The 14,993-nt window shown below is 41.7% G+C and overlaps 1 protein-coding gene across 1 annotated transcript; it reads right to left on the reverse strand.

Moving 5' to 3' along the window:
- Positions 1 to 4,318: 4,318 nt before the first annotated feature.
- On the reverse strand, positions 4,319 to 13,310 carry LOC135091185 (UDP-glucuronosyltransferase 1A9-like). Its single transcript, XM_063988633.1, has 7 exons — positions 13,174 to 13,310; positions 11,453 to 11,800; positions 9,745 to 9,823; positions 8,947 to 9,147; positions 7,445 to 7,609; positions 6,337 to 6,509; positions 4,319 to 5,252 (listed from the first exon to the last, which is right to left on the reverse strand). Exons 2-7 carry the CDS (start codon positions 11,707 to 11,709, stop codon positions 5,249 to 5,251), a joined length of 879 nt encoding a protein of 292 aa, XP_063844703.1. The 5' UTR covers positions 11,710 to 11,800; positions 13,174 to 13,310; the 3' UTR covers positions 4,319 to 5,248.
- Positions 13,311 to 14,993: the final 1,683 nt, after the last annotated feature.

The raw sequence follows: 14,993 nt of genomic DNA on the forward strand, positions 1-14,993 counted from the left end.
CTAAAAATGATATGCGATTATTTTTTTCTACATATAAATGAAAGTCAAAGGGAAAATTAACGAGGAATGAGGAAAACTTAAGTCTCTAAAATTCTAGTTTCCTAAAAAATAGCCCAAATTTTGGATTGCTTTTAAGTACGGTAGAATAAATAATGAAGCTCAAGATGATTGATTATTTCTATGACTATTACTATTAGAATATATCAAATTCAGGATGAAATATTAGTGGCATTACTATACCTCAAGTTTAAGAATAAAGAAATCAATATATACGCATTCTCCAGCCTCAGAAACTATCCCAAAACTGCATAAAGTATTGTTAATTATACATTATACACTCCATACCATACGTACACTACCTACATAAAGCGCCTAGAATTATCAAGATGGCCAGGGAAGGGAATATATTGGATATAATCTTCCATAATACTGTACACTACCTACATAGCTATCCAAACCCATCATTCTAGTCTTAATACAGCCCAAAATGTATACAGGAACCGCTCTCAAATATTACAGTGCCATGTATCGACCACTTCTCGCATGTTCTAGTGGAAATAGTTGGAGCTTTCAAGGATGCTTTCATAATCAGATTAACATTTTAACATGGAATGTACAGCATTGTTAGAAAAAAAGAGCACCCATAAGAACTCACTGAATTATATATGTAGTCTTGAAAAATAGTGCTGATGAGAGAATAGATACAGGCTTAGTTCTTATAACAACATGCGCAATACAGTTTTCAATGGCCAAACATACGATAAGCTGGATTCCTGTGTTTTTGTCCATTCATGATGCACATTCCTTATTAAACTATCACTGGAATCACGAAACTATCCTTAAGAAGTCATATAGCTTCTACCTGAGATAGTTAATAAAGTAGAAGAAGGATGCCGAAACACTTGGATAAGAGTTACCTAAGAAACTAGGAAAAACGGATATTGCAAGAGGCCAGAGCAAGATGACCCACAAAAAAAGCGATTGCTGTAATACTTGTTTATGTCTTCTTCATTCCTTTAACTTTATTCGGCTCTTGGAATTGTTGTCTTTGTGTTTACTATGATGTATCTATCTATCTATCTATCTTTCTTTTTTTCAGTCTTTTCCTACTACATTATAACTAACTTTTTCACAAGCTATTTACAAATTAATTCTTTCCTACTTTTTTTTCTTAATCTAATTTCTCTAGACTATAATCCTTTCCTTCTACATTATAACTAACCTTATCACAACCTATTTACATATCAATTCTTTTCTATTTCTTTTCTAATCCAGTTTGTGCAGCTCATTAACATTCCTACGAGTTCTAATTTTCTCCCTGACTAGAAGACCCTCATAACTACAGCGTGATCTCAAGTGTACGGTCTTAAGGGTGAGTATAATATTAGGTTGTCGCTGTCATACTTCTACGTTCGTCATTGGCTTGGCAACATTGGGGTTTGTTTATTTAATTGGTAGGGCACGTGCTCGCTCGCTCTCTCTCTCTCTCTCTCTCTCTCTCTCTCTCTCTCTCTCTCTCTCTCTAGCTTGTTATATAAATCCTTTCCATTCAAACTTGTGCCATGTAATCAAGTTATAACTGCTTCTTTCCACCACAACCACCACCACCACCCGAACAACAACAACAACAACAACAACAACAACAACAACAACAACAACAACAACTACTACTACTACTACTACTACTACTACTACTACTACTACTACTACTACTACTACTACTACTACTACCACCATAAGAAAAGATGAAGAGGAGGAGGAGTAGGAGGAGCAGGGTATTGACAAAGCTGAAGAAGGAGAAGATGCAAAGTAGTAGTAGTAGTAGTAGTAGTAGTAGTAGTAGTAGTAGAACTAACCCAAACAAAGATAAGCCAGATAAAGACCACAACATTCAGCTCTGGGGTGTCACAAATAAGACCACCGAGATGATTGCAAGGTTTGTACTGTTAGTCAGCTTAAGTAAACACAGCACACGTGGAGGGGCAGGTAACTTAATCAAACACACACGCTTACAGTACAGACAGGTGTGACAGGTGCGTGGCGATAGCAAGTATACACACAGATAATAGCAGATATACGTGACAGCATAAGTAGAAGTGAATACAAAGGAGAATAATGTTTTTCGTGGCATAAAGATAAAGAAGTATAGTAGTTTATGAATAGACGGTAATTAAGACAATTGATTTAAAGACTAATAATAATAATCTAGTTAATATATAAAAAAGTGGAATTCAAATTGAGAACTATTAAAAAAAAGTTCAAGTGATTGATAAAGAACAAGAAAACAAACTGACTCATGAGCTTAGTAAAGAAATTTATACGTTGATATTTTAACTAAGAAATTATGAAGACTGAAGAAGCTCTAAACGAGAGAGAGAGAGAGAGAGAGAGAGAGAGAGAGAGAGAGAGAGAGAGAGAGAGAGAGAGAGAGAGAGAGACGAGAGAGAGAGAAACAAACACCATGACATAACGAAATAACCCAAGAGAAAAAGAAAAAAACACACAGAATGTAACAACAATACCAACAATAGACGAAAAAAAAAAAAAACAACATAGCAAACTGTACTTACAAAACCAGGAAAATAAGTCACACGGACGAGAGCATAGTAATCGAGGGGGGCATTAATATATAGTTAATATATACACGACAATACAACACAACAGAACACAGAGGGGACTTTCAATAGTGATGACTCGTCGTAACCTTCCTGCTGTTGACTGGGGGAGAAATGGGGCCGAGAGACACGAGGGAGAGAGGGCGGGAGGGATGCAGCGAACAAACACAGGAATGGAGAGGAAGAGTGCTAGGTTGTGTGAGGCTGTGTCAGGCTGGCTACTCTGGTGCTGGTTTTACTACTTATGCTGTCTTCTACTGCTACTTCTGCTGGTGTTAGTACTGAAGTTACTGCTAATATTTGATCTTTGCCTCTACTGCTGCTGATGTTGTTGCCTACTCCTCCTACTACTACTGCTACTACTACTACTACTACTACTACTACTACTACTACTACTACTACTTATAGATGAGGTCAAGAAGATCTCAATGACACACACACACACACACACACACACACACACACACACACACACAGCGGTAAATTTACAAGACAATAGAAATACCAACACAATTACCTCTCTCTCTCTCTCTCTCTCTCTCTCTCTCTCTCTCTCTGAAAAGGTCATGGAAATAAAGATACTTAAAACTCTAAGACATTGAGGTTTCCTGTTTTTATTTACAGTAATTTTTTCGAACGAAATTCCCTGAGATTTTGTATCGAAATATTAGTTTTGTGTATTCGACAATTTATTGACCTTGCACGAGAGTTGGCTGCACGTGTTCGATAATTTATCCTTCTTGTACGAGTGACGACTGTTAATTTTTCAATATTTTTTTAGTCAGGAACAGAGAGAGAGAGGAGAGAGAGAGAGACGAGAGAGAGAGAGAGAGAGAGAAGAGAGAGAGAGAGAGAGAGAGAGAGAGAGACTTCAAAACAACCTCACAATTACGAAACAAACACGAAATCGTAACAAACTTAAAGCTAAACTCAACTAAACCTCACACACACACACACACACACACACACACACACTCAATTCACCTTAAGTTTACCACCAGTAGAGCTAGACGACGAAGTACCCCTGCAGCAAAGACAGTAGAGGAGGCAGAGAGGGGCAAGGAGAAACCAGCAGAAGGAAGAACATGACATCCAAAGCGAAGTACTGAAGGAGAGAGTACTGAGCGCCTGGCATACGGAGATGGGCGAGGTTGCCAAATAAAGTGAACCTTTCTTATCCATCCTATTGCCACCTCCAGCCCCGACTCTCTTGCCTTCACGTCCTCCTGCCAGAGTCTTGAGAACCTCCTGGCTGTCTGACGGTACCCTGAGGGGAAGAGAAGTGTGTTAGGGAGGTGTGTGTGTGTGTGTGTGTGGAGAGAGAGAGCGAGAGAGAGAGAAGAGAGAGAGAGAGAGAGAGACGAGCAGAGAGAGAGAGAGAGAGAGAGAGAGAGATTAAGGGTGTGTAAATAGAAGGTGCGACAGTGTGTGTGTGTGTGTGTGTGTGTGTGTGTGTGTGTGTGTGTGTGTGAAGGAGAAAGACGACGAGTAAAAGAGGGAAAAAGAAGGAAAAAAGTTAGTATGGAAACTATGAACATATGTATTTCCTTAAGACTGTCGTAGATAATTTAAGAAGTGAAAGAGAGGAAGAAGAAAACGAACAAGCATTCAAAATTAAGAAACGCATAAAAAAAAAAAAAAAAGTGATAATAATAAAAAAAATAGTTTACCAGTGAGAAAGACTCACGAATTCAAAGAAAACGAAGGAAAATGCATCACTTCCGTGGATAGGAAGACAAAAACAAAAGAACTGCGATACAATAAAACATCAAGCACAACTAAAAGAATCGTGAAATGTAAATACAGAGAATATACTACCGCATCTACATCTACATCTACATCACGAACGCTTCTACTAACTTGGGATCACGCAGGACAGAAGAGATAGCAGCGTGGATCCCCTTCTTCAGATATCTCCGTCTTAGTCCACCAGCACGCCAAGGCCCCTGTCCACCACCCGCCTGGCGTTGTCCCCCTGGTCAGCGAACACGGGGACGGCCACCAGAGGCACACCTCGTGGTACACTGCCTCGTTGATGCTGTTCTGGCCGCAGTGAGAGACGAAGAGCACCGTGTTGCGGATGGCCTGGAAGAAAACGTGAGATGTGTTTTTTCACGAGTTTGCGGATTCTGAAAACATTTCAGCGCCGCACCTCCACAATGAAAGGCTCTAGTTGAAGTGATACGGGGTTTCTTAAGGGTGTTTTTATGATTCTAGTGACAGATTAGCAAGACATTAACATTACTAACAGGAGAAACACTCTTGAGAACCCGGCTAATTGTCTCTGTGGTCTTTGAAAACAGTCATGGTGAGAAAGCAAATAATTTTTAAGGGTGTTTTTATGGTTCTGAAGAAAATATTACTACTACTACTACTACTACTACTACTACTACTACTACTACAGTGCTACTACTGCACACACACACCCAGCAGATCGTGTTGGGGTAGCCAGTCCATGACCATCACGTTCTCCGGGAGGCGGGGCAGCAGGGGCGGGTTGAAGCGAAGGAGTACTCGCTGGGGGAGGCGCGAGAAGGCCGCGAGGAAGGCACTCATCACCTCCTCGGGCACTGCTGACGCCTCGTAGCCCGTGTAGCCCAAGGAGAAGAGAACCACACCTGCTGTAGCGCCTCCTACCTGAAGAAGGGAGGAAGGAATGGAGATAGATAATTGTAGATGATAGATAAGAAAGATAAGAGAAAGAGGACATTTATTACTGTACTGTCTAGTGTGTAGCGACATTTGAGTGTAGGATACAGCACTGCAGCAACCTTATATAGAGAATAAAGAAGAAATACTAGCCAAGATACTAGTAACAGTACACAAACAGTAAAGGAAATAAGAAATAAAAAAAATAGCGACCATATGGAGGAACAAAAGACAAAAATCCTTAATCCAGAAAAGAAAGAGAATAAAGAAGAGAGAAATCGGAGCCGTTATAAAGGTATATCCCCACCTACTACTACTACTACTACTACTACTACTACTACTACTACTACTACTACTAAAGAAAAAAAAAGGGAGGAAAAGGTTGTGAGAGGAAAAATGGTCTAGTTTTTTTCCGAGTGGGCAGAGAGAGAGAGAGAGAGAGAGAGAGAGAGAGAGAGAGAGAGAGAGTGCGTATGTGACTTGCGCTCCTTGCATCAGATAGTTAATCAACCAGCTGTTTACGTGAGTCAGGTGATTTTGCTCCCAGCAGGTGACACTGACCATGAGAGAGAGAGAGAGAGAGAGAGAGAGAGAGAGAGAGAGAGAGAGAGAGAGAGAGAGAGAGAGAGAGAGAGAGAGAGAGATCCATAACTTTAAGAAAATGGATAAAATACGGGCAAACACAATAAACAAACACACAAATGAACAAATAAACAAGTTAAGTTAGGTTAGGTTAAGTTGGATTAAGTGAGGTTAGGTTAGATTGGGTTAGGTAAAATAATGTGATATAATATGAGGTATGGTAAAGTTGGGAGGTTAAGTTAGGTTACGTTAGACTAAGTTAGGAATGTAGAATGAACTGACTTAGGTGCTGAAGGCGGTCAGTTAGGTTAGGTTAGGTTAGGAACGCAGAATGAACTGACCGAAGTGCTGAGGGCAGTTAGGTTAGATTACATTAGGTTAGTTGAGGTTAGGTTAGGAGCTTAGCCAGGTGTTGAGGGCGGTCAGGTTAGGTTAGGTTAGGTTAGGTTAGGTTAGGTTAGGTCAGGTTAGGAACTTATCATGAACTGACCCAGGTGTTGAGGCGGGGCGGGAGGGGGAGGGAGGGCCACACTGGATGCAGCCGATGTAGTGGACATGGGGCGGCATCAGCTTGGGGTAGTCCAGGAGCCAGTGTGAGTGGACCAGCACTGCCTCCACCTCGGACAGCAGCTGGCGGCTCCTGGGGGCTTGTGGGGCCAGGCGCTGCGACAGAGAGGAGACCGTATTCTGAATCACACAGCGCCTCCACTTTCAAAAGGCTCTAGTTGAAGTTGCAAGGGTTTTTAAAGGTGTTTTTGTGGTTCTAGTGACAGAATATCAAGATTTCTACATTATTAACAGGGGAAAGACTCCTGAGAAACTGGCTAATCATCTTTGTGGCCTTGGAAAATTGTCGAGGAAGCAAAGCGTTTCTGAATACGAATCACTAGCACTTTGCAACACACACACACACACACACACACACACACACACACACACACACACACACACACACGCACATGTATTGATCACAGGCCACAAATAATATTAAAGTTCGCTTGTAAGGTGAAGATCAGATAGATGCAGGAGGAGGAGGAAGAGGAAGAGGGGGAGTGGTAAGAGGAGAAGGAGGAAAGCGAAACATGAAAAAGAGCAACACAAAATAAAAAAAAATGAATAAAACCAAATAATATAATAACAAGATCAAAAAAAAAAACAGGAAGGAAGGAAGGAAAGAAGAGACACATGCAGAAAAAATAAATAGACAGACAGACAGACAGACAGACAGACAGACAGACAAACGGAAAGACAGAAAGACAGACATACACATACAAAGACGAAAAAAAAAAAAAAACACACACACACACACACACACACACAGACCTAAACAGACAGAGAGACAGACAGAGAGACAGACAGAAAGACAGAAACATATAAACAGACAGATAAACAAAAGGACAGCCATACATACAGACAGAAGAACAAATAACCTCAACACCTCAACCAAACCACAAACATGACACCCCCTTTCCCCCTCCCTCCAAAAAAAAAAAAAGATAAACAGACAAACAGACAAACAAACATTAACACCTCATAACACAAACACACACATAACATAAATTTACACCTGTCACCTGTCCTGCCACGCATCCACACACCTGTATATGGTAATCAGTCCTGGAGAGATGGTATCCAATGACAGCAGATTCCGCCAGGGCCACGAGGGAGTTCCACAGCCTCTCCCGGAACCCCATATCAGCGCCCACCTCACTCAGGAAGGTGGGGACAGTAGCTGGGGACTGGAACACGCCCATCGCTCGTGCCTGGGAAAGTAGTTGGGGTTTACTGGGGAGAAGGAGAGTAGAAGAACGTGCAGGATGTAAGGGAGGAGAGGAGGGGAGGTTGGGGATGAGTGGAGGAGAGGACGAGGGGAGAAAAGAGTAAGGGATATGTTAAGGAGAGAAAAAGAAGGTAAGGGAGGTTGGGGGATGTGTTGGGGAGAGTAAGAAAGAGAAGGGAAGGTTGAGAAGTGTGAAATATTATCTAGGGAAGGGAAAAGAAGGTGAAGGGACAAAAAGTAGCAAGGAGAAGGGGTAGAAATGGTAAGGAGAGGGAAAAAAAGCGAAGATTTGCATGGGAAATGAGAAGGAAATAGAACAAATGAGGAAAGTGAAGAAGAGAAGAAAAAAAAAAGAGAGGGTTTGCTTAGGTAATGAGGGGAAAAGAGAAGGAAGGAAAAGGAAGAAGGGAGAAAAAGAGGGTTTGCATGAGGAATAGGGAGAAAAGAAGGAAGGAAAACGAGGAAGAGAGAGGAAAAAAGTGGGGATTGTATAAGAAATAGGGAAGGGAAGAAAATGGAGAATAGAAAAGGAGGTAGAAAATAAGGCGTTTGGATGGGAGGGAGGAAGAGAAGGAAGGGAAGGAGAGAAGAGGGAAGGAAAGAAGATTTGAGGTAGGAGGGGTAGGGAAGGAGGAAGAAATGGAGGGAAGGGAAAAAGTGAGGAGGAAAGAGACAGATGATGGAGTGGAGGAAAGCGATTAGATGGGGAAGAAGGGAGAAAATGGAAGTGGAGAAGGGGAGGGAGGGAAGGCATGGGAGGGGAAGGAGAGGAGAAGGAAAGAGGAGGAGGAAAGGGAAGAAAGGGGGTGTAAGTTGAAGATGATATATTATTCTCTCTCTCTCTCTCTCTCTCTCTCTCTCTCTCTCTCTCTCTCTCTCTCTCTCGAAACATTTATCACCTATTTCCTTTTCACTTGCTTCGTTTTCTGCGTTTTTCCCTTTTAATATGCTTTCTTCTTATGGCTCACACACACACACACACACACACACACACACACACACCTTCCCTTACCAACCTTCCGTAACCACACACACACACACACACCACACACTTCACCATTCACTCTCTGTTCTGTCCACCTCCCTAATGCAAGAGTTAACCAGTATTCTCAATCAGTCACCCCTATCTCTGGTAAACTCTGGAACTCCTTGCCTGGTTCTGTATTTCTCCCTTCCTATGACTTGAACTCTTTCGTGGAGGTTACAAAACACTTATCCTCTAGTTTTTGACTCTGGGGACTGGAACCTCAGTGGGCCTTTTTTTTTTCGCTCTTTTTATTGCCCTTAGCAAATGCCTTATACACATACACACACACACACCTCGCCACCCTGGAAGGAGAACCCCCAGAACCCCACAACAGGCAGGCCAAGGCGGTGAGCCAGGGCCAGGGAACATTCGTTGGCTATGAGGTCCACCAGCGCCACGGTGAAGTTGAGGCCGGCGAGGTGGTGTGAGAGGGCAGGGTCTCCGAGCAGCGAGAGGCAGTGGGCGTCTATGAGGGAGAACACGTCTGTGGGGATCTGGAAGGCAACGAGAGTAGAGTAAAGTGTGGAGACTATCAATAGGGGCGAAATAATGAGGAGAATATTAATTTTTATTGTCAAAATCTGGAAGGGAATGATAGTAGTCTTAAGAACGAAGTAGTGAGGGGAATATCAACTTTAATTGTCAAAGTCTGGAAGGGAATGAGCGTGAAGTGCCTTAGAAACGAATATATATGAGGAGAATACTTATTTTTATTGATAGTTTAGCCGTTTATTTGTGTGATATGGCTGTGACCGAGGAGAGGTCTGTGGGAATTAAAGTAAAGAGTCTTAAGAACGATGAAAAATAAATAAAATATTGCTTCTTGTCGATATTTTAACTTTAAAGTATTGGAATTAGAAAGCGAGAGAAAATAAGAAAAATAGATAAGATTTGCATGAAATATGACGTAACATTACCTTAGAGAGAGAGAGAGAGAGAGAGAGAGAGAGAGAGAGAGAGAGAGAGAGAGAGAGTTGCATAAAGAAAAAACAGAAAAATAAAGATCCAGATGGTCTCTCTCTCTCTCTCTCTCTCTCTCTCTCTCTCTCTCTCTCTCTCTCTCTCTCTCTCTCTCTCTCTCTCTCTCTCACCTGCCACAGTCTCCGCGGTCTCTCCCACAGCATGGAGGCAGGAAGCTGAAAGGTACCATCCCTCTCCATGTACGGGTACCTACACACACACACACACACACACACACACACACACACACACACACACACACACACAGGAAAGACGTGGGAATTAGTGAGTGTGTACAAGTAATACATAAGATATAATAAATGAGAGGAATGGAGGAAGAAGTGCGTACGAGAAGAGGAAGAAGGAAGGGGGGAGAGATGGAGGAGGGAGCAAAGAAAGAGAGAGAGGGAGAAAAAAAGAAATGAGAGAAGGAAGGAAAGGAAGAAAGAAACGAGAGAATTGGAAAGAAAGATAGAAAGACAGAAAAGAAAGAAAAGAAAGGAGGGAAGAGAGAAGGAAACAAGGATAGAAAGAAGGAAAGGAGAGAGCGAGGAGGGAAGGAAGAAATAAGAAGGGAGGAAGGAAGGAAATATAGAAGAAAATAAGGAAGGAAAGGAAGGAAGAAAGAAAGAAGGAAAGAAGACGGAAAAAGAAAAAAAGAAAGTCTAGTAGTAGTAGTAGTAGTAGTAGTAATAGTAGTAGTAGTAGTAGTAGTAATAGTAAACATAATCTAAAAACAATACAAACAAACAAACAAACAAACAAACAAACAAATTATCAATCAATTAACACAGATGACAAAAGAGAGAAAATATCAATAAAGAACAATAAAGATACATAATAACAATAACAATAACAATAACAACAATATCATTAATTTCTCTCTCTCTCTCTCTCTCTCTCTCTCTCTCTCTCTCTCTCTCTCTCTCTCTCACATCGCTTCTTGCCTTCAACTTCCGCTCTCTCACGCTGAGATAAGGAGGGGGAGGAAGGGGGAGAGGAGGGAGGGAGAGAGAGAAGGAGTGGGGAAAGGAAGATGAAGGAGGAAGAGGAGAAAAGAAGCGGGAAAAGGGAAGTGAGGAAGAAGGAAGGGAGAGGGAGGGGTGGCAGGAGGACGGGAAATGGTGAGAGAGAGAGAGAGAGAGAGAGAGAGAGAGAGAGAGAGAGAGAGAGAGAGAGAGAGAGAGAGAGAGAGAGAGAGAGAGAGAGAGAGAGAGAGAGTTAACACACGCACGCATTCACACAAAAATTCAAGCATAACATGTAAAAGAGACACGAAGAGAACAGTTACCTTACCTTCTCTTCTCCCTCTCTCTCTTTTTACCCTCCCTCTCTCTCTCTCTCCCTTCCCTCCAGCGCGCCCTCCACCCATCCCACGCCCACACGCTCCCCTTTCCTCCACTTTCCACGCCCGTGTCACACTCCACCCACACCTAAAGACACACAAAGCTTTAATTTCTGTAGTATTTTCAAGATGGGAGGCAGAGAGAGAGAGAGAGAAAGAGAGAGAGGTGCGAGTTTGAAGTTTGTTTATTTATCTGTTTTGTTTTTATTGTTAATTTGTTTGTGTGGAAGGGAGGGAAGTGTAGCAAAGGAAGGAAGGAAGGAGGAAAGGAAGGAAGAAGGGAGGAAGGAGGAGAAAATATGATAAAGGAAGGGAGGAAGGAAGAAAAAGGATGGAGAGGAGGAAAGATTAGCAAGAGAATAATTGTATCTATCTATCTATCTCTCTATCTATCTAAATATCTACCTACGTATCTATCTATCTACCTATCAACGTATCTACCTATCACTGCCCCATCACTGTCCCTCAGCCAACACCAGACAGCAAGCACTCACCTAAGATCACTGTTGTTGGGGCTGAGAGTCATCACCTGCACAGTGGAGGTCACCTGGCGAGTCTTGCTTGATCGCCATCTCACCTGCGTTACCTCGTGGCCTCTCTTCACCAGCTCCTCCCCGAACCTTCTTAGCGTGAGTTCGTGACTGCCAGCGTAGATTGGGTGGAGAATCAAGACTCTAGCGGCATTTTTACTAGTCTCTCCATCCACTAGCATTAGAATCACGAAAAACACTAGAATCTCCAGGGTTTTCATGGTGGTTTAATGAGATCTAGTTTCTGGCCATGGCTTCGTGTCAACTGGCGTGGCTTGGCTTGGTGAGTCTCTCTGCGTGCGTGCGTGTGTGCTGCACGGGAGAGATGGTGAGAGTGGTTTAGGATTGGAGTGTAGGAGGAATGGAGGGGTGAGGGAGGGGTAAGGGAGGGTTGGGTTGGGTGGATGGGAAATGGAGAAATTGTAGTGGTGGTATTAGTGGTGGTGGTGGTGGTAGTAGTAGTAGTAGTAGTAGTAGTAGTAGTAGTAGTAGTAGTAGTAGTAGTAGTAGTTGTTGTTGTTGTTGTTGTTGTTGTTGTTGTTGTGTGGTGGTGAGGAGGAGGAGCAAGAGGAGGAGGAGGAGGAGAAGAAGGAGGAGGAGGAGGAGGAGGAGGAGGAGGAGGAGGAGAAGGACAAATATGGAGATCACAGAAAAAAAAAAGAAAACGAAAAAGAAAAACCCAAAAAAAAGAGAATAAAAAAAACCAGCAGAGAGAGAGAGAGAGAGAGAGAGAGAGAAGAGGAGACAGAGGTACGGTAATGCATGTGTTGTAACCTTGAGGGCGCTTCGTGGGACAGAAAGGTTAGGACAGAGGTTGAAGGGAAGGTCACGTGGCTCACTCAAACACTGCCGGAGAGTGACCACAGGCGTTAAAGATTCCGTGTACACAAGCAGTTCCCAGTCTTTCCCTACGTTCATGCACCTTCGCTCAGTTCTTCAGGAGTTCATGTGCCCTCGCGCCTATGACGGATTTGACTGTCTGACTGCCACCTAGTACACCTTTCCCTAATTACCAATCACTCAAAGGCATTTCTACTTTACAGCCACATCCAATCTTTCAACAGGGAAGAAATTGTAAACTGTATTCTTTTTCGTCCATAACTTTCTTGTAGATGCTTATAAGGATTTCATACATTGCAGAGTGGGTGCTGATAATTGTCTCGCATCAAAGTGAAAGGGTTAATTATCAAAGAATATAAAAAAAATAAGGGTTGGTGCAAGAAGCCATCAGGCCCACACGTGGCAGTCCCTGTGAAACATGCCTGCCTGTCTCGACGCGTCATTCCCACTCATAAATTTGGCTAAAAATTTACATGAGTATTTCACGTTTTCTCTTGTTTTAAAGCTGAAAATGTATAAATAAAAGTATTAAAAAAGTAAACACAGAGAATAAATACTCGGGAACAAACAATTGGTCTACTGGTGTTACGTGCATAGTGGGTTAGGTTAGGTTAGGTTAGGTTAGGTTAGGTTAGGTTAGGTTATAAACAAATATAAAACAAATGTGCAGGGACGCAAAATAAATTCCTTATGCCAACACTTACCAAAAATAAATAAAATAAATAAAATAAATAAATAAATAAATTGAAAACATGGAAATATAAATCGATCAATAAATAACAAATAAAAAGACAAAAGAGAAATTAATGAAACTTTTAAATAAACAAATAAACAAATAAACGTACCTTTCTTCTTCTTTTTCTTCTTTTCTTCTTTTACTTGACACTGTCTCACGCTAGCAGTAGTGGTAGTAGTAGTAGTAGTAGTAGTAGTAGTAGTAGTAGTAGTAGTAACAGCAGACAGGTAAGATTGTAACACCGTCAGGTAGACAAACTGAATGAAGACTGAAGGCTCTCTCTCTCTCTCTCTCTCTCTCTCTCTCTCTCTCTCTCTCTCTCTCTCTCTCTCCTCTCTCTCTCTCTCCTCTCCTCTTCTCTCTCTCTCTCTCTCTGTGTGGTGTGTGTGTGTGTGTGTGTGTGTGTAAGTCCATACATTTTTTATTATATTTCTCATAATTAATGGCGTTCTCATTTTTACCATTTTACAGTCTAGTTCTCTCTCTCTCTCTCTCTCTCTCTCTCTCTCTCTTCTCTCTCTCTCTCTCTCTCTCTCTCTCTCTCTCTCTCTCTCTCTCTCTCTCTCTTGTAATTGTGACAAATGGATTCGCTCACTAAATCCCCGTTACCTTCTCAGAAAGGAGGAGGAGGAGGAGGAGGAGGAGGAGGAGTCTGGAGGAGGAAGAAAATTGTACTTTAAGGTAGAGGAAGGGAGGAAGAAGGGGAGAGAAGAGGAAGGAGGAAGTGACAGTGATGTAGTAGGCGTGGCTGTGATGGTGGTGGTGGTGATGGTGATGATTAATGTTACTTTCTGTTAGTGGTGGTGATGGTGGTGGTGCTGGTGGTGATAGAGGTGGATGACTTTGCATGCGTTGTAGAATTAGTAGTAGTAGTAGTAGTAGTAGTTTTTTCTAGCACATGTTATTTTTTTATTTTTTTACTTAATTGTTCTGACAGTTGACATACTGCACCACCACCACCACCACCACCAGATGTTTGTTTCATTTGTTTGTTTGTTTGCTTGGCGGTCATGGTGGCGGTGGTGGTGGTGGTTACTACTACTACTACTACTACTACTACTGATACTACTATTACTACTACCACCATTGTCATTTGCTTGTATATATTATTACAAGGTTTTATTGAAGTTATTTACACATTGTTTTTCTATTGTTGTTGTTGTTGTTGTTGTTGTTGTTGTTGTTAGGGAAACTAGCTCTCCCACACTCCCCCCCCTTCACAACGCCAGGCCAATTTGAGAGAGGAAGTGTTGCTAATTACATCCCAGGAGTCCTTCACGCATCACCACCACCATCACCACCACCATCACCACTATTACTACCACTGCTGTACCCCAAAACAACAACAACAACTTCACTTACTACTACTACTACTACTACTACTACTACTACCACTACTAATAATAATAATAATAATAATAATAATAATAGCTTGGCGATGAAAATAAGAAAAAACAAATAAATAAAGAAATAAAGAAAGAAAGAAAGAGAGAAAGAAGGAAAGAAAGAAACAAAAAGAAGAAAAACGCAAGAAAATATTTATACAACTACAAAGTGAAAATGAAAAATAAAAAAAAGAGATAAAAGAGAAAAGGAAAGAAAAAATTAGGTCAGTATTAGAAGAAGAAGAAGAAGAAGAAGAAGAAGAAGAAGAAGAAGAAGAAGAAGACAAGAATAAACAACAATAAAACTACGACAAAACACGCAAATATCAAGTTAAATATAGATAATAAGGAGGAGGAGGAGGAAGAGAAGGACGGTAGAGGAGGAGGAGGATTAAATAGATTCACAACACAGCAACAGACTTTGAGGAGGAGGAGGAGGAGGAGGAGGAGGAGAACAAGAAGAACAAGAAGAAAGACAAAATAGAAAGAAAAGAAAAAAACAATGAAAAAGAAGAAGAAATGAAAGAAAACAAATGAAGGTGAA

Source organism: Scylla paramamosain, chromosome 37 (assembly GCF_035594125.1).
Source record: "Scylla paramamosain isolate STU-SP2022 chromosome 37, ASM3559412v1, whole genome shotgun sequence".
Lineage (NCBI taxonomy): Eukaryota > Metazoa > Arthropoda > Malacostraca > Decapoda > Portunidae > Scylla > Scylla paramamosain.

Coding starts and splice junctions, on each gene's coding strand:
- LOC135091185 (XM_063988633.1), bottom strand. CDS start 11,709: ATGAAAACCCTGGAGATTCTAGTGTTTTTCGTGATTCTAATGCTAGTG. Junction 9,824..11,452: donor CCCAACAACAGTGATCTTAG/GTGAGTGCTTGC, acceptor GTGTGTGTGTAG/GTACCCGTACATGGAGAGGG. Junction 9,148..9,744: donor GACCGCGGAGACTGTGGCAG/GTGAGAGAGAGA, acceptor GTTGCCTTCCAG/ATCCCCACAGACGTGTTCTC.